A 26,599-nucleotide genomic window follows, 5' to 3' on the forward strand; every position below is an offset into this window, starting at 1 on the left:
TCTCAAGTCTCCAGTTGTAACGATGAAACTATGTAACATATAACCGAGAAAACATAGTAAGTAACTCACCTGTCTCAAGTCTCCAGTTGTAACGATGAAACTACATAACATATAACCGGGAAACATAGTAACTCACCTGTCTCAAGTCTGCAGGTGTAACGGTGTAACGATGAAACTATATAACATATAACCGGGAAACATAGTAACTCACCTGTCTCAAGTCTCCAGTTGTAACGATGAAACTATGTAACATATAACCGAGAAAACATAGTAAGTAACTCACCTGTCTCAAGTCTCCAGTTGTAACGATGAAACTACATAACATATAACCGGGAAACATAGTAACTCACCTGTCTCAAGTCTCCAGTTGTAACGATGAAACTACATAACATATAACCGGGAAACATAGTAACTCACCTGTCTCAAGTCTCCAGTTGTAACGATGAAACTATATAACATATAACCGGGAAAACATAGTAAGTAACTCACCTGTCTCAAGTCTCCAGTTGTAACGATGAAACTACATAACATATAACCGGGAAACATAGTAACTCACCTGTCTCAAGTCTGCAGGTGTAACGGTGTAACGATGAAACTATATAACATATAACCGAGAAAACATAGTAAGTAACTCACCTGTCTCAAGTCTCCATTTGTAACGATGAAACTACATAACATATAATTGGTCAACATAGTAACTCACCTGTATCAAGTCTCCAGGTGTAACGATGAGACTATATTACATATAACGGGGAAACATAGTAAGTAACTCACCTGGCTCAAGTCTCCAGGTGTGACGATGAAACTATATAACATATAACGGGGAAACTAAATAAGATATAGCCGGGAAAACATAGTGAGTAACTCACCTGTCTCAAGTCTCCAGGTGTGACGATGAAACTAAATAAGATATAGCCGGGGATACATAGCAAGGAGCTGGCAGTAACTAACCAGCCAACTACCTCTGACCATTTTGGATATACGTAAAGATCCAGAGTCAAGCCTCCGTATGCCGCTATTGATAGTATGAACAGTATCTAAAATATATATCGAAATTCAATAGAGTAATGAAAATATTAACAGTTCTATTAAATAATTACATGGAAAATGTCACTCAATGTTTGAAATTTCGGCTGAAAACTTTAAAATACTATTTTTTTTTATCTGAAAGTCAACCATTTACGAAATCTGCAAGTTTACAAAAAATAAAGTTACAGACTATAGTACTGCAGACTTGCTCCCATATTTTAGATTATGTATCTATTTCAGAGTCAGAACGAGGTTGGATACAAACGGTGTATCATCACTTTTGTCCACTTGTACTAGAATTAACCAGAATATCAAAATATGTGATATATTGTATAAGTAGAATGGTATCGTTAGGATGAAAGTTATATTCTCTGAATTTTATATAAAAAAATATATTTTCAAATATATTTCAAATAAAGAATATTTCCTTAAGCTAATTAATCTGAAATTTAACAAGCAGAATAAACATTATATAAGCCAAATCTTTTGAACTTTGCAAAAATATTATGTGATACTGAAATAATAAGATACGTCCTCTGGGGTATATAGGTAGAACGTTATCTTTAGAGTATAATTCAAATCTTTAGATTTTTATAAACTATAACAGTTTCAAACGTCTCAACAAATACGGATAGCTGAGAACTATAGAATAAGATGGGGAGTATGCTGTTGAAATTTATTTAGAATTTCAAGATTATTAAAGACACATGATAGTTTAATTAACTTCAAAAAGGAAATTCAGAAAGTTCTGTTTGCACTGTTGTTTTAATAGATGATAAATATTGAGTCGGGTTTTTTACAATTTCAATTATTTAAATCTATTTTGCTGCATTAGAAAGGCGGGTCTACCTGATCGTTAAAGGGGGCAGTATAATTTGAAGTGAGCCGCACCATGTGAAAACCAACATAGTGCATTTGCGACCAGCAAACGGTTTCTCTAATTGAAATAGGCTTTGAAAGCGAACAACATGGATCCATGCTGGTCGCAAATGCACTATGTTGGTTTTCTCATGGTGCGGCTCAAGTAAGACATTGTTTGTACTTACGAAAAGAAACAATGGGCAAATGCCAGCCCAACATATCTTCCAATATAGCCCTGGCTGAAATCCCAGCATCTTCTCAATATCGTTTGAAAACCTCTGAACTCCTAAAGACAAAACAAATATTAACATAACGTAAGGTCGTATGTAAGTTGATATGATACAATAGATAATAATAACCATTATTTATTGTTTAGTGGCGCGGAGTCATGATAGTTCATTTATTGTTGTTGCTTTGCTTCTGTCATTCGGATGAAATCATCTCGCCACGAAATAACATTACATCCTTTGGCTTGATATCCCGTTCCTCTGGAAGATATCACTTTACGGCCTTTGGTTCGACATCCATTACTTATGGACGCAATCACATTACGGCTTTTTGTTCGATATCACGTAACCTCTGGGCGATATCACCTTACGGCCTTTGGTTCGACATCCATTACCTCTGGACGAAATCACATTACGGCTTTTTGTTCGACATCCCTTACCTCTGGACGCAATCACATTACGGCTTTTTTGTTCGATATCCCGTACCTCTGGACGGTATCACCTTACGGCCTTTGGTTCGACATCCATTACCTCTGGACGAATTCACAATACGATCTTTGTACCTCTACACATCACGTTACAGAATGCTATTCAATTACGGGTTTGGTGAACAACTGAAATACCCTCATTTCAAGGAAATTTGAACCCGAATTTTTTATATATCTTACGCAAAGAATGGAAGTTTATACATTATCATAATTTCAAAAGCATACCAGATATTTAAACAATTTAAGAGTTATTTTTTATGATTTACAGGAACACTTGTAAAAATAATTGCACCGCTCAATACCTTAGCACTAAGGACCATTTTTACAAAATACACGTTGTAGAGGATTTGATTTTATCAGGAAATTACAAACAAATCACGACTGAAAAAACTACGAAAGCATTTTACCATAAAACCAGTTGACAGCTATTGCCTCTATAAAACAGATGAATATCAGTGCAGTGGGTGCTGCATGAGTGTCAAGTAACGTAATTACATACTGTCCACCCTGAAAGTACAAAAACTGAAGGTAACCATAATTGCCTTACGTGAGTCTAGAAACATTATTATAATTGAGCCGCACCATGAGAAAACCAACATAGTGCATTTGCGACCAGCATGGGTCAAGACCAGCCTGCGCATTCGCGCAGTCTGGTCAGGATCCATGCTGTTCGCTTTCATAGCCTATTGCAATTAGAGAAACCGTTAGCGAACAGCATGGATCCTGACCAGACTGCCCGGATGCGCAGGAAAATGTATATACCCCGTGACTATTAAAATCACCAAAGTATGTTTAAATCTATAGAACTTTTAAATAAATCTAACTTGAATATTCTAAATAGATTGGCTGTATTTTGTAATAAATCTTTTAAAATGAGAAATGATCATTTGAACTGTTTGTTTGGTTGAAAGATGAACTATTACTAAAGGTATGGAACCGTTCTGTTTATCCGGGTAATATCTAGTACGTGTACCTATGTATTATACAGATTTTTGGTGCGTTCTAAAAACTTTTTATGTTACCGTGCAATTGACAACTGAACATATTTCAGTTACGCTAAACGTATATTTATAGAACGAAAAGCTTTATAAAACGAGTATATATAAAATATATTTAAACTGCGTCATAATATGGAAACGCACTATAAAAACTTCTTATTAAAGACATCATTTGTATGAAAAACAGTTAATAACGTCACACATGTGCGACATACATATGTAGAGGAGTTGAACAAAAACAACAACATTTAAGTGGGTTGAACACCAAAAACACAAAATACAAGCACTGAATTTAAGACAAATATCAGTCACATTCCATGTTCTCTCAGCCAATTTTAGATTTCTCTCTGATACAGCACGCTAATATCTCTTATAATCATTACAGTTTTTGCAGCCGTAAGCTGGTATGTTGTAGTGCACAAAATCTGACAGAATTTGTATTCTTCTAAGATTTTGGTGCAACGAACTTCATGACGTTTGCTTACATTTCTGTCCTTAATATTTACCGAGTGAATAAATATTACCTTGCACGATATGACATTTCCAATGCGTGCATTGAAATACTACTGGTTTATAATTATTAATATATTTATATTCATTTTTGGTAACACACGGTCTTATAACCTGCAAAAAAATATGTTTTTTTTTGTTTGTATAAGAGAATAATTAGCAAGCCGTATGCATTCAGAAATCAAGTTTATTTTATATGCAAATTAGAATCGAAAGTTTATGTGAGTTGCAGTTTGTGTAAGTATGTAAGTGTATCTGGAAAAAAATCAACTACAATAAATGAATTATGTAAAGAAATAGAATTTTTCACTAGTTAATCCTTTGCCTGCTGGCGGCAAGTGATTTTGTCTTTCCGACCAGTGCAGACCGAGATCACCCTGCACGGATCATGGTCTGCACTGTCCACTATTCAGTCTGTAAAGTTTTAGTGAAAACCCCTTCGAATAATAAGTGGTACTTCCCAAATTGAATGATGGACCAGTCCATTCTAGAAATTAAGCAGACTAAAGGTTAAAGATGCGGATGGAAATATCTGGTTCAGCGGTAACGAGACTGTCCATATCCGCCAAACACTTAACCGAGAGCTAGATATTTCCACCCCACCTTCAACTAGTGATAGATTCTTTTCCTTGCATACCGCATTCCTTAAATATTCAAAAATTTATTATTAAAGATGTATATGAATTTACAAATTTAATAAATTTCAATACGGAAGTCATCTTGTACTCCGAGGTGTAAAACATATTTTTTTAGCACAAGCAAAAACTCAGTAAAATCCTATCATCTTCCGTTTGAGCAACATTGCTCTCTCATTTAGTTGGCAGCCTAATATCAAGCATTATCAGGTTTTTGCAGGTAAAATTTATATGATGAGGTTCGTACAAAAACTGAAAGTTGCTGTCATTTATTTAAAAGCACGGTGCAGAGTACTGATTCATAACATTGCACAGATTAACCTGACACTGACAAAAAAAAACTCGCATACTGGAAATTTTCCTTGATATGTTATTGCTCTGCACGATTTCATACGTGCTCCATGTACTGATTCACCTTAAAACGTGAAGTAAAATATTAAAGACAAGACGTCTTTTTTCTGGCAAAACCTATGAAATTTCCCTTTCGAATGTGCTCTCAATGCATTCCGCATAATGCATTCAGTCTATTTATATATATCATCTTGTTAGCTTATTAAACAATATATTCATCTTTATTATCATTATAACAACTGCTGTAATTATCATCAATATAACATCTAAGACCATGATCGTGATGCTAAATGTGCAAGTCGACTTACGTAGGTTGTTGTTGGGAGTCCACCAAGAAAGCAGTAAAGAACAACAAAGAACACTACAACCTCTCGTTTTGCAGCAAGTCTTGGGTTCATATCACATACGGCAGTAATTACAGACTCTAAACCACCAAACTGAAACAATACATTTGTAATGATTTACAATGGTAGCCAAACTTAAAACTTCAATTTTACTCATTGAGAGTGGTGTTGAAAGTTCCAATGTTTTCAAATTCTCACAAATTTAACAGAAATCGTACCGTATTAAACAAAGAAAGTATATAAGAAAAGAATAAACAATCTTGTACAGACGCTCTGAGGTGACAAGTGTGCGGTGTTGCTATCTCGTGGCCACGAGATACTAACTCGTTCCCCCCAAAATGCTTTTTCGTTCCAGCGAGATACTTTCTCATGACCACAAAATGCTATCTCATTCCCATGAGTCCGTAATTCGTGCTCACGTGCTCACGAGACTTGTCACCTTGGAACTTCCGTTCACTTGCATTGTATAAAAAATCGTTTCCGGACGAAATGAAAAGAATGAAGAATAAATCAATAAATCCGCCACTGACTGATGGTAGCTTTACAAATGTGTAGCCTACGAAGCACACCTGAACAGTCATGCTTTAATTCTCTGTCCATTTAAAATCAAATACATTTAAAGGCAACATATGGGAGATGCAATATGTATAGATGTACAGACACATCGCTTTGTAAAGGTTGGTAAACCGAGAAAAAGGGACACCGAATATTACTAGAAAATGTCAAACTTCATCATTATTTCAACTTAATGAACTTGACAGTGTAAAACATTTCTCCAATGAGCTTAATTCTTAACTTTAGCGACAAAATATTGTTGATAGAATAAAATGTAAAATGTTCTAATCTATGCCTCGGCACATTGAAGTACCAGCCGACTATTACTGCTTAAAATAGAGCCTGAAACGTCAGAATTTTGCCATTCTGACGTCTGAATGACGTCTGAATTTCAAATCGGTTGTGTGATGTCATTATGTTCCGAGTTAAAATGTTTATTCGCGGCAATATTTCGCGGCAATATTTCAATTTTATTTAAAGTGGCATTATGCGCATCTTACTGCACATAGTGTGTTTTGGTGGCTGTTTTATTAAAAGCAATTTTCGGTTGCTGTGCATTTAAATATGTTAAATTAACGATAATGCCGCATAAGTATTTGAAGTTGATGCTTTAGAAATAAAGAAATCAGACTAATAAAATAATAGTGTTTTTTTTCAATCTCCTACGCAGTGATCTCCCTTACCTATAGGTAGAGATTTCTGAAGTGGAAGGGAAGCAACTCCTGCGTGCAGTTTGACTTTTCTTAAAACGACTGCCCCAGTCAAAATAAGAAAAGTCAAATTTGGAAAGTTATTATTTTGTATTGGTAACAGGAAGAGTCTGGTATATTGGGTTAAAAGCTATTATTAACTCCACCCTTTTTACACACACGTCTATTTCAGCTAGATTTTTACTAGAAAAATGTGCATAATTTCGCTTTAAGTATAAGAACAAATTCATAAAAAAAGAAGATTATATTTAATTAGAGCCCTGCAATATTTCTGCTATTTTACGGTACAAAGTCAATAAGCTGTACATATTTTACTCACACTGCTGTCCAGCCCCAGTGTTATAAGCAGCACAAAGAAGATGATCGCCCATACCACCGAACCGTCAAGCGTCGCAATCGCCTCTGGATAGACATAGAACACCAGACCCGGACCTAAAATAATGGAAAGATAAGCTTTTTTAAAGTTAGATTTTCAATAGGCAAAAGCCCACGTGATTACTTGAAACAGACTACATAATACTTCTTTAGCTTTGAGATCGATTATTATAACAAGAGGGCCATAATGGCCCTATATCGCTCACCTGTTATCACTGCACTTTAGGACCTTTGACCCCTAAGTGTGACCTTGACCCTGAAAAGAGCCTTCCGAAACATGCGCTCTGCACGTCGTTTCGATGAGGTGAACATTTGTGTCAAGGTTCTTTGAAATCCTTCAAGGGATTCAAGAGTTACAGAGCGAAAGGGAAATTGCTAACCAACAGACAGACAGACAGACGGACACCGAGGCGATAACATAATACGTCCCTTTGGGCGTATAAAAAGGAATCGAGATCTTATGGTGATATGTAGGACCACATTTGTAACAGATCGCATTTGTAACAGATTTCGTACGTATGCGATCGCATTCGTAACAGGTGAAATGTGTTACGAATGTGTTTGTCCAACATGGGGGTTGACATGAGAAGCACATATGTATCATGCTGAGTTTTATACTGCAAATGTTCAATGAGTTGGTGGTCATCGCAACATCATTAAATGACTGCCATAAGCATATCACAAGTTAGCGTCGTCGTCGTCGTCTAGGTCAATGACATCATAAAATTATTTGAGCCGCATCATGAGAAAATGGGCCTTCGGGAATCTTCGAGGCTTTGCATCCAGTGTGGGCCCAGATCAGCCTGCGCATCCGCGCAGTCTGATCATGGCCTACACCGTTCGCTGTTATTTCAAAGAAGGCTTATTCTACCTAGATATGAAATTTTCTGACCCTGATTCAGATGCATAAATGCACAGGTCAGCCTAAATATAGACTTTTCGGAAATTCACGGAAATGTCCGAATGCCAATTTTTCCGTGACGTGGCTCATTTTTTATATTCATTTCTGCATCCACAGCCACTACCACTTTAATATGATTACAACTTTAGCTACTTCTACTGTCACCTCGATTTGCTGAAATGTAGACCCACATGCCCAGGTCACTGGTTCGAACCCGGTGGCGACATACATTTGTAGCTGTCTTTCGTCATCCAGAGCTGTTTCAATTGGTTGACAAACAGGAAGCTGCTATGTCACGGGAAAAATTATATACAACTTGTCATGGACGGAGTCGTTAGCCTTAAGTCTAGGAGGGCCCGACCTTGTGCTGCGAACTAATGTCTATGGGATTTTAAGAAAATACACCTTATTTTCTAATTGCCCTCACCCCACTGAGTCCGTCCGTCTGTGAGGTACATGTAATAGGCCTTCTTTTATTATAATCCCGCCGGGAAATAGAGGAGGCTATGCGCTCGTGCAGTTATATATATATAAGTTCATGTCCTTGGTATAACTTGTCCATTCAGAGTCAGATTTTCAAATTATTTGGTACAAATGATCAGCATGGATAGAAGGTGTGTTGAGATTATGATCTTGTTGCTACATGTATATATCCAAGATCAAGTTCACAGCTTTGAACTTAGATTTTTTTTGTTATTTTGTTGTAATATATATGTTTGTGCTCGGATCATAACCCGCTTTAGTCAGATTTTCAAATACTTTGGTACAAATAAACACCATTTATAGACAATATGTATATATAGTAGTGATCATATTACACCTATTACTGCAAATGTCTTAAATTTTGGGGCCCTGTAGAATGGTTTTGATGAATATTATCTTGGATTGAGAGCGCCTGTTTTCAACAGTATTTAGGTAATACAGTTTCAGGCAGTTAATCTTACCCTTGATCCTAGAACGGACCAGTCCAAGATGATGATGATGATTATTATGATGATGCTGATAAAATGTCAGTAATATTAAAATCAGTACAACAGTATCTTTATGTTAGTAACAGACAACGTCCCAGCTTGAAACAGCACTGAGTGGCGAAAATATCAGCAGATACGAGTAGTTTTCACCCGGTCTCGAACGTGTGTCCCTCGACACTCTAGTCGATGGTAAGTTCTTCCCATTAATTTCAATTGAAATTATACCCTGGCTCATATACGAGTTTACACTCATATGTTCGTTTACATGTCTGGTAAAACGCACCTATACACGTAAGGTATTAACTGGGGGGATGAGAGACACAATATCTCTGGAAATTCTGGCCCTGACTAGGAATTCAACCCGCTCCGCCGGTTTCGTAATCTGCAAAACTATCCACTGCACCAGCTTCACCGATGGAGTTACTCGTGTCGTTCCTATACTGGCACGCGAGTAGTCCCCGGACAGAAATCGCATATATTTCGTCCTCAAAAAGCTTAAACAATATCAAGAATAAAAACGATTAACATATATAAATACCTCAGCTCCGGTATTACCAGTTTAGGGGTTTTCCTGTGAAATGACGTCGCGTTCGCGGGGAATTAGCGAGGCCCGAAAAGGGGTCTGTAGAACGTCAAATTTTAACATCCTCGATAGTAATGCCCGGACACCATTTTTACATGAATATTTCTTATCGGGAACTGCCCATATGAGCTAGAATTATAAAAAAGACAAATGATATTTTATACAACTGTAAAAAGATCGAATGTTTGCGGCAAATTTGTTTGTCCCAGCCACACGGAAAATTGCGACAACAGAAAATAGAATAATTAAGCTTAAGTCATGGACAATAACTGGCTAATCGAACAAATTATGAAATATTTTGGCATATTAGTATTGTTGTCACAAAGAAAATAAGTTTCCTTGTTGATAGTGTGTGTATCGTCTGCTAGTCTTGAAGTAAAAACATGAAGCCTTAATTTTTAAACCCTCCAGACAGACCTTTCTTGCGCATGCGCAATAAAAAGGGAAGCCCCGCAATTGAAAATGTAAACAGGTAACCATGCGGAAGGATTTCCACGATTATTATACTCCTACGATTACCTGTGAAAAAATAAGCTTGATAAACTTCGCCAAAACAAATGTCTGTATGATTAGGCACAAAAATATTTAGACGAATCGCGAAAATAGAGCGTTGCGGGAACGTGTCCGGGGACTACTGCTGTCCGGGGACTACTTGCGTGCCAGTACTGATACAAAATAAGGGTGTTTCCATACGAATGCAGACACCAGGCCTGGCTTCCTATGCTAGTTGAGACTGCCTTGATCTTGATTTTCGAGTGCACTTTATTTGTTGTTGAAGCGATACAACCAGCGAATTGCCGATTATAAAAGTTGAACAGGGATTGCATGTGGTGTATCTTCCCCTTTAATCATACATATTCATATACATGTATTCATGCATTTAATAAAAAAAATGAAATCTTACAAACCAAAACCTATATGGGAAATTTATAAGTGACATGTACATGAAGTACTATGAACAGACCAGTCATGATAACCGTTCGGTATTCTTGCCAAGGTTAATTGCCAGATAACCAACCAGTACCAAGATATTAACCTAACCGGAAAATCACTCTATCAACAAGAGGGTCGTCATGGCCCACTATCGCTCACATGAGTAATACTACACTATACATGTTATTAAATCTGCGATTTTGCCATTTTATGGGTCATAATTCTTAAGACAAATAGCGTGATATGGCTACTTAAAAAAGATATATAGTTCCTACGATATATAATTTCTAGGCAAGCTTGGTCAAAATCAAAACATAAATGTGATCTCTGTCATGTTTACAATGCTAGAATCAGCAAATTTTGTCATTTAAGGGGTCATAACTCCAGCAAAAATGTTGCTATATAGCTGGTTTTCGTAAGGAACCGAGATGTTATAGATATATAATTTCTTTACAAGTTTGGTCAAAATTGGTCTTTTGGTCAAAAGACTTCGTACAAGTGAGCTAAAACATGTTACAAATGTGTTTCAGATGTAAAAATGTACTTTTTTGTTCATTTTACCGATTGAAAATGACATGTGACAAATGTGATCAGATGTCACATCAAAAATCGGCATCGATCACATTCGTCACAAAAATTGTTACGTATGTGCTTGATTTCTGTTACGTATGCGATCTCATTTGTAACACGTGTTACATATGCGTTCGCATTTGTAACACCTGTTACAAATGCGATCTATTACGAATGTGGTCCTACAGTGATACAAGTTGTGTGCAAGTTTGGTTAAAATCAAATCATAAATGAAGCTGCTATTGTGCAGACAAGGACAAAATAGCTAATTTTGGCCCTTTCAGGGACCATAACTCTGGAACTCATTATGGGATCTGGCCGGTTCAAGAAAGGAACCGAGATCTTATGGTGACACAAGTTTTGTGCAAGTTTGATAAAATTCAAATCATAAATGAAGCTGCTATTGTGCTGACAAGGACAACATAGCTAATTCTGGCCCTATCAGGTGCCATAACTCTGGAACCCATAATGAAATCTGGCCAGTTCGAGAAGCAACCAAGATCCTATGGTGATACAAGTTGTGTGCAAGTTTGGTTAAAATAAAATCATAAATGAAGCTGCTATTGTGCAGACAATGTCAAAATAGCTAATTCTGGCCCTTTCAGGGGCCATAACTCTGGAACCTATTAAGGAATCTGGCCAGTTTAATAAAGGAACCAAGATCTTATGGTGATACAAGTTTTGTGCAAGTTTGGTAAAAATCAAATCATAAATAAAGCTGTTATTGTGCAGACAAGGTCAAAATAGCTAATTTTGGCCCTTTCAGGGGTTATAACTCTGGAACCCATTATGGGATCTGGCCAGTTCAAGAAAGGAATCAAGATCTTATGGTGATACAAGTTGTGTGCAAGTTTGGTTAAAATAAAGTCATAACTGAAACCACTATCGTGCAGACAAGAAATTGTTGACGCACGGACGGACGCACTCACGGACTGACGACGGACGACGGACGAAGGGTGATCACAAAAGCTCACCTTGTCACTATGTGACAGGTGAGCTAAAAAGGTGAAAGCTGAAAAAGAACATGAAATCATTTGATTTTGTTTAGTTTAGTTTAGTTAGAGAAACAACGACACACTTTAGGTCATATGGCGACTTTTCTAACTTTTCATAGTGGATGAAGACCCAAGGTGCCCCTGCGTGTATGATTTCAAGCATATCAAGCCGATACCTGGGTAGGACAATCGACTTTCTGTGAACCAGCTGGACAGCTTCTTCTCATAAAAGAATTCTATCCCAAAAGCGAGGTTTCGAACCCCACAAATGGCCCCTTATCCGCTCGGATAAAAGAGTAAAATGTATTAAAGGTTAGAAAAACAACTAACGCATGGCTTCACATTCCGAAAAAAAATGGCGAGTGACTAGTTGTAAGTTGAGAGAGATTCCGAACAGATAAGACACAATACTGATAATAAAGCACCTATTGTGTTAAAAAGCAATGAAGGAATTTCTCTAAATCATCATCAGATTGGTGCCATATCTTCATGATAATAAAACAAAATAATTCTACTTTCTTATGAATCATTTTGCTGCTGACATTAATCTTAATTCATTTAGAGTTCGGTATGCTAGAAATTAATGCGAACAGGTTCGTCTTAGGTGTTCGTGTCCGATAGCAATCCGATTGCAATCTTGTTTTATCTACGAGTTGCATACTTCAATAATGTTCGTGGAAACGAAATGTGTTCAATTTATTTTCCGTCATGCAATGGACGTCATCAAATGCTCAAGCACGATAAAGAGAAATAAAGATATATATACCTATCCGTCAATTAGTTCTCCGACACGTTTGAACTTAAGTGCGGTTTTATTTATATTATAATGACAAAATGTTTATTCAAAGAAACGTCTCGCATGCATGGCATGCATCGTGATCTTCGCTGATAGGTAGCAACATGCTCTACTTAAAAAATTTGACACTATTTGATAGACCGGAATTATATGGATTTTTATAAGCTTGAGTTTCGCATGAAATTGTTTCTTCCTTCTTAATCTTCAAGTTTGTTGCGAGTGAATGCCGAAGACATAAGAAAATAACTAATTACAGCAGAAAATCGCTGCAATGCAGTGTTTCTTGTCCCTCTTTGTCAGTACCCTCAGTTCAAAATTAAGATACAGAGTAACATACATATACAGTCAAACCTATCTTAAGCGACCATCTAAGGAAGCGACAAAAAATGGCTGCCTCAGGACAGATGGCTCTGTAAGGCATTCAGACACTAAATAGAAAAATGGCGCGAAAAATAAATGGTAGTCGCATAATGGCGGATACAAGTAGTCCTCAGTTTTTTTTGCTCTGTAGATCTATTTTCCTAATTTTCTTTGCAATATTTTGGTAAAATCACATGACAGATCTATGCTTGACATTTAGGTAGCGTTTTGATAATGAAATAACAACATGACAAAATTTTTCATGGAAACTTAGATCATACACCACCACTATAATTTGGGGTCTCGTTTTTAAGCTGATTTTGCAGTTTGTGTGTTTGGCTGAAATTATTTTTCTTGCATTAAACATGACCCCCACTTTTCTTTTGATTTTTATTTAGCACTGACAATATTCTTCAAGAAAATGTAGGTTACAGACATTTAAAATGGGTCCTGATTTGTACTGCGGCCATTGGAAATAGGTCAATTTCATATAGAATAAAGAACAACAGCTATTTAGTGTGTTATAACCTGTAAGTCCGGTTGAAATTAGAAAAAAGACAACAATAAGGGAAATTTGCTGACTGACTGCGCATGGCAAGTGGCTGCTCAATATAGGTGACCGCTGAGATGATTTGAAGTAAAAAATATCCCAGCCATGATTTGAATCTACGTCTATATTCATGTATACTGAGGGCTCAACCGATAAAGAATAAGTTACGACATTATATTCAAATAATCAAATTGTCACCAAAAGTCTTGATTATAACATTTAATATGAAAATAAGTCATATCTTGTGTCGCACAATCAAGTTATTATAAAAGCGCAACAGTTCTGTTCAAAACATAACTGTTGCACGAGATGCACGTGCTTATAATAAAAATCGACCGTGTGTAAGAATACATAAAAAAACATTGATGTCAAAATCGATCTAAACTTCGCATGTTATACAATATTTAAATAGCCTGACCGATCGGAACTTCACCTTTAAAAACATATTTTATAGGGTGACAGATTTGAAGTTTTACTAGGCGTAGACACTGTAGATTTGTACATTTATCATTGATAATTGATATACATTTTCGTGTTCCATTTTGACGTCGATCCAAAGTTATTTATAACAACTGTACAGATTAGCGGAATGATAAAATAGTTCTGGAAATACCAAGCAAGAAATAAAACTAATAACTCTGATATAGTGAACATGATGAGGGAAAGTTTGCTGGTAAAATCTTGAAAACCCATCAATCCTTCCTACTAGGTTATCGATTTGATGAGAGGAAAAAGATAAAAGTGATATGCGATGATTAATTTTAGATATTTGTAACACACTTGGCGGAAATACATAGAAGTATATCGTACTTATATACACGTGATGTTATTCAAATATGATAACAGTATTGTTTATCGTTTTAAAACGTTTGATATGAAGACCATTTTGACATTTCGAAAAATCTGGCACGAACCATGCGCATATTGTATTCAAGTTTACGCCTCACAATGTAAAATAATCTGGCTATTGTTTCTCTCTTCAAATGACATTGATCAGTTAGTTTACCGAATAATTTCGGTACATTATTATACAAAACCCATCTATAGAAATTAATGTTGTTAGGGAAATAAGGATTTTTCCCTCTTTGTTCCTTCTAAGAATTTCTTTCTTTCCTCTCAAGTTTTCAAAGAGCAGTTTTCATTATCTGAACGCTACTTTTATATTGATTTCGGTGTATTATTGTATACCAATGCAAAATCGATCCATAAAAATACAATGTTGTTAGGTAAAAGGGATTTTTCCCTGTTCCTATTTGTTACTTCTAAGTCTTTCTTTCTTTCCTCTCAATTTCCTCTGATTTCGGTGTATTATTGTATACCAATGCAAAATCGACACATAAAAATACAATGTTGTTAGGTGAAAGGGATTTTTCCTTGTTCCTATTTGTTACTTCTAAGTCTTTCTTTCTTTCCTCTCAATTTCCTCTGATTTCGGTGCATTATTGGATACCAATGCAAAACCGATCTATAAAAATATAATGTTGTTAGCGAAAAAAACTGTTTTCTCTTTGTTACTTCTAAGTCTTTCTTTCTTTCCTCTCAAGTTTTCAAAGAGCAGTTTTCATTTTTTTTACATCGCCTTACCTGAGCGCTACTTTTAGATTGTATTTTATGACACTTTCCTCAGATTCAGCATCGTTACGTATCCATCACTTGGTGCTAGAGGGCGTGAGAGGTGTCGCGCGTTTTACACCACTTATGAGCAGACTCAATCAAACCGAGTCTGTTTTCATTTCACTGGGTTGCATTCCATGCTTCAAAACGATCTACTTAAAGATTTTAAACGCAATAAAAATGTCAGAATTTCCATTGCAATTCATTTGGCTTTGTATGGTATTCATCAAACGATAAAATAGACCGTCTGCTGGAACACTTTGTTGAGTAACAACTAAACACATTAACATTCTACCGTGAGCTTCGAATACCAATTCTGGAGAGAAAAAATCTGTATCAAATGGTCGATGTTAACATGATATGGTACATTAAAATTTTGTAAATGACGTTACCTTCCACAGCCAGATCTTCTATTGGTATAACTAAACGATGGCTCATATAACCAAGCACAGAAAAAACGACGAACCCAGCAAGTAAACTTGTCAGACAGTTGATAACTGCAGTCACCATGGCGTCCCTAAATTTTGCAAAAAAAACAGAAACTTGATATTTTATATTTCTAAGAAATCACAAGAAAAGAGATGAATTTAATGAAAGTTACTATAACTGCTTCTATTGTTGGACATGCTTAATTATACCATATTCAATTTGAAATTATGTAAGTATGTTTTTTTTTAATCAGATATCCATTGTTTCACTTGCATGTCGTTAGAGTAAATAAAAATTACATGTACTAGTCCCAATATGACAGTCTTAAGGCATACTGTCTTCAGTTTTCGCTGGCTTATAGCAACAAATACTGCAAAATATACGAAGCTGGTTGTTGCAGCCTAAACTAATAATAAAATTTAGAAAAATAAACAAAGGTAATACAAACATCAAAACAGATTGGAGGCAACTGCTTTATTATCACTTACAAATAACAATTATTGTTGAACTTATTATAACTCGATAATGCTAGAAGTGTTCCAAATCCTGGTCCGAGACTGAAAAATATCTGTGCCGCTGCATCCAGCCAGACCTGAATAAATATGTAATAACTTGTCATCTCCAGAATAACTAATATGTGTTAGACAATTCTGAAATATAATTCAAACAGTGAAAGAAGTGTAGTTCTTGCATCTGTATATTAGATTTGTGTAAGTCCTTAAAATAAGTATCTTTATTGCAAAATATATTTCGTTATAAAACAAATTAGAAATAAATTTGAAAATACAGTAGGTAAGTCCCTATGTGAAATTATTCCATAAGGAACAAATTTAGATTTCATATAGCGGCAAAGTGCCGATTTTCATGTTAGTCCTTATTAGAAGAAACACATAATATAATTATACTATTTAAACCAGTTTATAAATAAGGTAAATATAGAATAACACATTTATTACTTGATAGCTGTGTATGTACAACTTTCACTTAATGTGATTCATGGCCTAACTAAAACCATTGTTTCAAAAAGTTATAACGGTTATGAATAATTCGCACTGTATCTTTTCGAATACTACTCACTGTACCTTTAATGCTCAGACAAAGTTATCGAACTTGATATGTAAAACAAGACGGTGATCGTAAACGTTTGTGTGAAGTTTCAATAAAATGCGTAAATAAGCTAAAGAAATGAGCCGTGCCATGGGAAAACCAACATAGTGGGTTTGCGACCAGCATGGATCCAGACCAGCCTGCGCATCCGCGCAGTCTGGTCAGGATCCATGCTGTTCGCTAACAGTTTCTCCAATTCCAATAGGCTTTAAAAGCGAACAGCATGGAGCCTGACCAGACTGCGCGGATGCGAAGGCTGGTCTGGATCCATGCTGGTCGCAAAGCCACTATGTTGGTTTTCTCATGGCACGGCTCAAATATCAAAAGAAATGAAAGCGTCTTTACATTTTCAATGCGGCAATAAGGAAATATATCGTCAAAACAGATGTAAGAGTTATGGGACCTGGTTTTCGAACTTGTCTTATCACTGCTAGTTTCAAAATGATATCTGCGTTGGTTCCATGAATTGGACGCGATGGGACATGGATAGACAGGAGAAAGTTATTCCTAAATAGCCCTACCACCAAACCACGTCATGAAGTAATAAACAAGGAAATAATTGAGAGTTTTACATTGATCAAATGCAAGAGAGCAATGACCTACGCCACTTTCTAGAAGTTTGCTCCAAACGGGTGTGAGGTAATATTTGATACCAACATCAGCTCCAGGCAAAGTTGCCCCTCTCACCAGTAACACAAGTAAAACAATATATGGCACAGTAGCTGTAATCCACACAGCCTGGAAGAAAGATCAACGTAATGAAATTAATCTAAAAATGATATTAAAAATCAAAAGTAGGATTTTACTATTTGATAAAACGTAATTCACAGAAAGGCACGACTAATTCAAGCTGAAATATGAAAACATTCAACATGATATACTGAACAGGGAATGGCAAAATTAAAAGTTAGTTTTTTATATGGTCTTTCCATCACAAAAAAGATATTTACGAAAGCTCTCTGAATCAGAAACAGGCAAACATTGAGTCAAATGAACGAGATTTGCATTCATGTTAGTTCAGTGTGCAGGCCTTTGAAGATTCGCGGTTAACATTGGGCTTCATTCATTTTAAAAAACGTAATCCAACGTATATTCACAGATTCCTTTTAATTCAACAGAACCATTTTTTTCAAATAGACCAACCACAAATAAAAACTGTAGTGGAAAGGTATATCAGACCGATTGCGTCAAATATCCATTCACAAGTATACTTTAATTGTATAAAAGATTTGTATAACAAAGGGGGGAACAGGGGAAAGAATAAATCAAAAGAGGCCATAAAAGAGAGGGCGGGGCATAAAAAGTTGGGGTGGGGCATAAAAGTTGGAAGTGAAGGGAATAAACAGCATAAACATACAAGACAATAAACATACCTCATAAAATGAAACGAACATAAAGCATGTTGAAAATTGGGGCTCCGCCTTGAAGCGGTCAGTGACCTACACAGAGGAAACGGCGGTTTAAAGGGCTTGTCTACGTAACACTAACCTTGTTTCCAACTACTTTGATAAGATTATGTAAATAAAATGAATTCCCGCCACGTTTGGACCAAAATGTTACACAGAAATTCATCTTTTGGAGCAAACATTGACTTTATAAAGCATTACTTGGATTCCAAATGATAAACAGAATCGTGATCAATAGTTTGGAACGTTTTACACTTAGTATAATCTACTTTTTTCAGCTTTCCCTGGGGTTAAAAACATAAATATATATAGTTTCTAACCTTTCCAGATGATTTGATACCTTTCCACAAGGCAAAATAAATGGTTGCCATGACAGCCACAAGACATAAACATAATGTCCATTTAATGCCACCAATGTCACCAATTCCAGTTGACTTGTCGGCTTCTAAAACACTGAAACTATAGGATATGACAAAATGAGTAATTAGCAATCTCGTCTTTCAAAATACAGTAACGTTGAAAAATAAGCTTACCCCGAAATATTGCAATATTGATTGCAAACCATCAACGATTTCAATATAATGTACATGTGTAACCAGTTGAAACATGTTGTTAATTTTAATTATGTGTCGCCTAAATGACATCTTTTATTTGAAGGTACATGTTACTTTAACATTGGATTTACTGCAAAGGCTTAAATTATTACCAATTTTAGTGCTCAATAGTGGCACCCTTCACAAGATATTGAACGCTTTGCGTTGGATGTACCGAGTAATTTTATTTTCAAACGTGTATATGTCTATGTACCCATTTCAGTAAGATTCTCTGTTATTTTTACAATCATGGCTATATAATAATACGTTATGTGTTTGAATCATTGGTAGCTAGCTTTGATACTGCGCATAAGAATTAGACAAGTACTGGAAAGTCAATTTGTGATATACCAGCTAACCGTCCTAACATTGGTACTTAACTTTAGATTCAAATTCCTCTCTTTGAAATGGTTTAAAATACGTTAACCTGACTAGGGCCTATTCAATAAATGACAAAACCTCGAACCTTAATGAATAAATAAACTAATTAAATGATTTCAATTAGATTTCAAACGTGCTAATTTTAAGGTAAGCCATTACATGTATGAATGAAAGTGTATGTTATACTGACACGTAACGTATGAATATATCAGCTGATTAAAACGTAGGTATAAAGTTGAAACTAACAAAGGTCTGCAATTTATTTCGCAGTATTTATACCGGTTCTTCATTCTTGTATACTGAATATAGGATAATATCGGTACGTACTAAATACAGGAGTAACGAATATGGTAACAGTTTAAAACTTTTTGACATTCGGTGTATATAATACTATCCGAATACGTGTTTCATCCAAAAACGCCATTTGCCGTTTGTTAGTGCTTCAACAACAACAGTAACAGTAATGCTTTAAATACATACTTTAGAACAGTTAACCTACCAATCTTGTCAAATTCATTCACTAACTTTTTCACCAGAGAAAAATCTTCCCATATAAAAACAAGTAGAAGGCAAAAACTTGAAGTATTGCTGAGTATTTTTCGATTTTTAAGGCTGCAGTAGATCATTTGAGCCGCGCCATGAGAAAATCATCATAGTGGCTTTGCGACCAGCATGGATCCAGACCAGCCTGCGCATCCGCGCAGTCTGGTCAGGATCCATGCTGTTCGCTAACGGTTTCTCCAATTCCAATAGGCTTTAAAAGCGAACAGCATGGAGCCTGACCAGACTGCGCGGATGCGCAGGCTGGTCTGGATCCATGCTGGTCGCACACCCACTATGTTGGTTTTCTCATGTCACGGCTCATTTCTCTTCCTCAGTATCAAAATGTTAGGACAATTTCAAACGAGTAACACTTAATTGCCACCTAACACGTTGCTATTTCAAACAAACTTAATTCTTAATGAAAGACCGGATTATTAAATTCCACAAACGTATTCAGTAGATCTTTATAATAATTTTTCTCCATTTGTCTCTTTGCAATGTAATCTGTAATCATAATTGTTTACACTTCTTGTTCAAATCCCTATTTGTAAAAATGATGAATTGATGGTAAATATTATTTAAAAAGCAAGACCATTTAGATCAGTTTTATATATCGAGGTCTATTTGTAGGGAGAAAAGGGATTTTATGAAACATATCCATATAGTATTTGCTAGGGTACACAATGACCAAAAAGAAATGCTATACCATGTTATCAAATAAACCCAAGTTATACAGCAAGTTATATCGCGAAAATAAATTATAAATTATCCGATCAAATAACTGACTGTTAAAAAAGAAGTAATTGTGTAAAACTGGTGGTAAAATTCGGTAAACATTTAAGAAAGATTGATGTAATGTTATCTATAGCTACTTCAGTCCATGAAACATAGCATACCCTCCATAGGTTCAATAAGCAAAATCAAGAAAGGGGAAAAATAATGCCTGTCTTATATACCCCAACTGATATAAGAAAAAAATCTCTTGTAATCAGAAAACGCTAAAAAGTTCTAGTCTGAATTACCTGTACGTACTTTTTTAATTTCAATAGTGTTGAAACAGAGAATGTCTTTACAAAGCCAGAATAAAGGTTCAATGGTATCAAGTTTGCTTATTTAAAGAGTTTTGAACAAAAGCACTTCAATGAAAAACAATTGAGCCGTGCCATGAGAAAACCAACATAGTGGGTATGCGACCAGCATGGATCCAGACCAGCCTGCGCATCCGCGCAGTCTGGTCAGGCTCCATGCTGTTCGCTTTTAAAGCCTATTGGAATTGGAGAAACGATTAGCGAACAGCATGGATCCTGACCAGACTGCGCGGATGCGCAGGCTGGTCTGGATCCATGCTGGTCGCATACCCACTATGTTGGTTTTCCCATGGCACGGCTCAATTAGATGCTAAATAAACTCGAAGACTTCTAGCAGGTAATCTTGGTTAAATTCTAATACTTTTAGATAAGATTGTGTGACATATTCTACATTTTTTCTTGACGATTTATTTTATTTAGTTTATTTTTTATAGCCAACATTGAATCCGCAGGAAACTTCTTCTTTTTTCTTTTCATGAGAGAGTTTTTCTGATTCTTCAAAACTATCGTCTCTATCAGCACTTTAAGATTTCCCTATCACCTTTTCTTTCTTTTGAATAATATACATTAATCTTTTTTACAGTCTTGATATCAGAATTGTGTTTACATGTGATACTTCAAAGATTACGTCTTATTGTTAACTGATACGATGTGTTTAACCTTGATGCTTTTCAAATAAAATGTTCTAATGTTGTGTTATTATTTTATCTTTCTGCTCTTAGCTGTATCTACTCTTTGAATATTACTTTTGTCATATCTCTTTTAAATCGAGTGATATTGTGGTTAAAAATTTGGCATACAGCCTATTAAACCATGGAAAGTTTTCAATTTTCTGTTGCAGTTTCAATCTCAGTTTGTGTTTTGTTTTGATAAAATAGAAAACATGTTTGGGACATTTGCCCATTTAGTTCGGGTTCGAATGTTTCGTTAACATGTTTTTGACATTTGTCTAATAAGCTAGACTTCGATTATTGCGCATACTTATATGCATAATGTTATCTTATTCTATTTGTCTAATATATGCGCTGGACACATCTGTTAAAAGTTGCTTCTCAGAGGAAACATTTATTGTATTTTGGATGTACATGTATTTAATTAGAGTTACGTTTCCGAAATGTTCACAATATCTGTAATTTCTATTTCAAAGCTCAGAAGGGTATAAAACAGAGGGGCGAACATACATAAAGTCTCTTAAATTTTTACTTATAATTATTTGCATTCATCTGGAGGAGCCACTCACATGGGAAACTGGTAGCGGTTTATACGTTATTCAATCTAACCGATACTGTTTTTTTTTTCTATATTGTCATCTATGCTCTTTTATACACAATACACCAAAAGACAAATATCTCATATGGGTACTTTTGTCAGTCATCTAAATTAAAGATTAAATAAAACGTCTTCACTCGTTATTTAGATTTCATGACATTTTTTGTGACAAAGAAATAAAATCGGCATATTTACAAATTCATTATGTATTATTACATCACTCCTTATATAATTCATCGGCCAATACTTTATGCTAAACAACCTGTATATATTTAGCTAATGTTTACTGAGCTAATAAGTCAAAACATTGATAATTGTACAATGGGAATTAATTTCTGATAGCATTTAATAAAAAAAAAGTATCGAATGATTTGCCTGGTGATAGTCAATACTATTGACCGAAGTATATACATGTACTATAAGACTTACTAGAAATATTCAAGAGCTGATGGATTTGTCTGGTTGCCGACAGTACTGCCATTGTTTTCGTGGATTATGGAGAAGCAATGAGGTGTGTTCCATTCGTTATCACAACTTGCCCAGGGAACTTCTGACCTATAAACATATAATTAAGAAAAATCAGGAATTAAGGAAATCTGGAACGTACGAATCAATAATGCATCTTGACTAGGGAAGTAACTTTAAATGTAAGAATAGTGATAGGGATATGGAGTTTCCTGCAGCTTGACACTAGATATAAGGATTGTGGTAGGGGATGAGAAAGATAATTAATATACCGTTCTATTCGTTATTGCAACTTGCCTAGGAAACTTCTGACAGACAGCATTATAAAAGCAAGAAGTAGATTCCAAGCATGTACCTTAGAAATTGAAGGAAATTAAACTTGATATTGCGAGAGAAAGCATTCCAAACCCAACTCGATTAAATATCGACTGTTTTAATATGTAAAAAGGAAAAACAACAAAGAGAATGAGTATTAAACATGTTCATCGACAATGTAAATATAAACTGAAAAACACTAGATCGATATAAGGAAGTCTATAAAGAAATATATCAAAAACATAAAGAAAAAATGGCAAGACTAAGAGTCTAACAAGAAAAGCCACTTTCGAAGAACGCAGTCAGCCATACAGCACTTTACATGGAAATGCGTACATACGCTCACAGACCGTGCAAACATGTACCTAGATAATAGATTATTTGAATAATCAAAACGCACACAAGCACACATGAAGAAGGAATACAGAAGCGCAGCGGAGAAAGTCGGTGGCAAAACCATCACAGAGGAAACTGAAATAATTTATTGGAACCAATCCTACCAGTCGACCAGTCGTATCAAATGCACATAATACCTTATCAGAACTAAAGCATGTACGAAAAGAAATAGCGAAGTTCGAAGTACCAAGTCCACTTAAAACCCTACTTCAGTGTTTGTATGGCTATATTAGATATATAACAAGAGCTGTCTCCGTAGGATGACACATGCCCCCGATGGCACTTTGAATGAATAGTTATGGCCGATGTTAGAGTTCAGGACCTGGGTCTTGCGCGCGACACATCGTCTTACTGTGTCACACATTCATGCATAGTTATTTTAAAATCCATGCATGAATGACAAAGATATGGACCGGACATGCCCATCAATGCACTATCATGAAAAATGATCTTTAACGTCTAAGTGTGACCTTGACCTTTGAGCTACGGACCTGGGTCTTGCGTGTGACACGTCGTCTTATTGTGGTACACATTCATGCCAAGTTATTTGAAAATCCATCCATCGATGACAAAGATATGGACCAGACACACCCATCAATGCACTATCCTTTAACGTCTAAGTGTGACCTTGACCTTTGAGCTACGGACCTGGGTCTTGCGCACTGCACGTCATCTTACTGTGGTACACATTCATGACAAGTTATTTGAAAATCCATCCATCGATGACAAAGATATGGACCGGACACGCCCATCAATGCACTATCCTTTAACGTCTAAGTGGGACCTTGACCTTTGAGCTACGGACCTGGGTCTTGCGCACTGCACGTCGTCTTACTGTGGTACACATTCATGCCAAGTTATTTGAAAATCCATCCATCGATGACAAAGATATGGAGCGGACACGCCCATCAATGCACTATCCTTTAACGTCTAAGTGTGACCTTGACCTTTGAGCTACGGACCTGGGTCTTGCGCACTGCACGTCGTCTTACTGTGGTACACATTCATGCCAAGTTATTTGAAAATCCATCCATCGATGAGAAAGATATGGACCGGACACGAAAATTGCGGACAGACCGACAGACCGACAGACGGTTCAAAAACTATATGCCTCCCTTCGGGGGCATAAAAAGTGAGACATATAAGCAACAAGGAGAAAAACAAACACATAAATAAACATATGAGCCGCGCCATGAGAAAACCAACATAGTGCGTTTGCGACCAGCATGGATCCAGACCAGCCTGTACATCCGCGCATTCGGATCAGGATCCATGATGTTCGCTTTCGAAGCCTACTGCAATTAGAGAAACTGTTAGCGAACAGCATGGATCCTGCCCAGACTGCGCGGATGCGCAGGCTGGTCTGGATCCATGCTGGTCGCAAACCCACTATGTTGGTTTTCTCATGGCGCGGCTCATATTGGGAACAACTGTACATTTAGACGAAGATAGCATTACTAACTATGTAAACACATCAATATGTTTAACTTCACAATATAGGTTCTTACTAATAACTTGATATGTGGCAGTTGACCTAAATCCATGACACTGTTTTTTTCCAATAAGGTAAACCCAATATTTGCTTTACAATAGATCTAGACGATATCTTGAACACCCTGGATTATTGACTCAACTGCCACATTATCAAAGTTTTTAGTACAAACGACCAAGTAAGCATTACGTTTTTCCTGATATAAATAAAAATCGACGCCTTTAATATAAAAAGGGAAACATTTGAGAAGTCTTTGAGATCTAGTCATTTTGTGGTCTAGCTAGTGTAATATATGAATAAAAAGGGAAAACTGTACCTGAATGATGCGATGAGATAGTAGAGTGCCCATGCGATGATTGTGTTGTAGTACATACCAACGTATGTTGCCACTAAACAGATTGCGAATCCGACACCTGGAAGTAATAAACATATAACACATGAATTAACTGGCCTGTGTCTAAATAAACCTCCGATGGGCATCACCACTTGCATGCGTCTAAATTAAAATTTACGCTTGCCTGCGTCTAAAATAAAGTTCCGTTTTGGCATCTCCAATTGCATGCATCTAGGGGCATCTTCACTAAAATAGCTGATATATCACCTCGAATAGCTGTAGCTTTGCCTTTTGCAATTTCCATACTTTAAAAGGAGAAAATGTTCAGTATTTCGTACATTCAGACTTTAATTAATGTGAATTCTCCAATATTTTTTTCAGCTGACTAGCCTTTTACCTAAAGTACCTAAGCACAAGTAACACAATTCACCCTTTCTTTAAAAGATTTTTGGTAATGTTTAACCCTTTTATGAAATATTTTATGTAAATTAAATGTTTTAAACATCCGGTCATTTTGTCGCTTATGCTCCCGCTTAAATGGGCGAAATCTTTATTTATGGCTAAGTTGAGTTTGTTATTTGTAGCCCCCCGCCCAACCCCCCACCCGCATTTCCCCCCTACTCCTTAATAGATTAAGCGCTGAGGCACAAGAGCGTCTGATTTATTCAAGGGGCGTATCAGATACCAAAATGTGCTGTATGGTAGTCTATCAATAAAGACTCGAGCAAGAGGAAGGCATGCATATTCATTATTGACAACGTGGTCTATAACTGGACCCCTAATTTAAACCAGAACCTGGAAAGGGGAGAGTGCAGTATTGAAATACCCGCACCATTAATTACAGTATTCAAGTTGAACGATTGCATAGAACGTGAGTTATATGGGTTGCAGCATATAAATAGAATGTTAGGTGTCTTTCTGTACTAGAAGTGATCGTGATAGTCTCAGAAAACTTCAAACCACTTGGATAGTGCCTCGCATTTATATTTGTCTCCAACTCACCTGTTTAATTCAGTTACAGAAAGACACTAACCTTATATTTTGCTCGTAACCTGGTGTGCCTTTTTGTACTGCGCTTTTTTAAAGCATTTTCTTTCAAATGTGCCTATGTTTGTGGCTTTATCAAACACATCGTCTGCCAAGCTGACCGGCATTTTTAGAATTAACTTACCTATACTGAACTAACTTGAATGCATTTTCGGATTCATGGTATGCAGATTATGTAAAAAGCTTCCTGGAAACCTACTTAGACTTTAAAATCTGCTTGGACTTTATGTGTCTTATTTTATAATAAACAGTTATTCAAAGTCTCACAAGTCATGCTATCTGTCAACGATTTATTAGTTATATGTGTTACGCAGAAAACATTTAAATTTGAGGATGATACCTTGCTTTGATTATCTTTACCATTTACGTAAATAACAT

The 26,599-nt window shown here is 36.1% G+C and overlaps 1 protein-coding gene across 1 annotated transcript in view; it reads right to left on the bottom strand.

Annotated features, from left to right (window-relative positions):
* The window catches only part of LOC123533943 (sodium-dependent serotonin transporter-like), a 73,583-nt gene that overhangs the window by 4,611 nt on the left and 42,373 nt on the right, over positions 1-26,599 (bottom strand). Inside the window, exons 3-13 of the mRNA XM_053519077.1 lie at positions 25,157-25,253; positions 22,602-22,727; positions 18,619-18,757; positions 17,496-17,630; positions 16,274-16,377; positions 15,749-15,873; positions 7,028-7,140; positions 5,408-5,536; positions 3,013-3,112; positions 2,076-2,176; positions 870-1,037 (exon numbers count right to left, since the gene is read on the bottom strand). Coding sequence (XP_053375052.1) covers positions 870-1,037; positions 2,076-2,176; positions 3,013-3,112; positions 5,408-5,536; positions 7,028-7,140; positions 15,749-15,873; positions 16,274-16,377; positions 17,496-17,630; positions 18,619-18,757; positions 22,602-22,727; positions 25,157-25,253 — 1,337 coding nt within the window. The remainder of the gene's footprint in view (positions 1-869; positions 1,038-2,075; positions 2,177-3,012; positions 3,113-5,407; positions 5,537-7,027; positions 7,141-15,748; positions 15,874-16,273; positions 16,378-17,495; positions 17,631-18,618; positions 18,758-22,601; positions 22,728-25,156; positions 25,254-26,599) is intronic.

The sequence above is a fragment of the Mercenaria mercenaria genome, chromosome 12, assembly GCF_021730395.1.
Source record: "Mercenaria mercenaria strain notata chromosome 12, MADL_Memer_1, whole genome shotgun sequence".
NCBI lineage: Eukaryota > Metazoa > Mollusca > Bivalvia > Venerida > Veneridae > Mercenaria > Mercenaria mercenaria.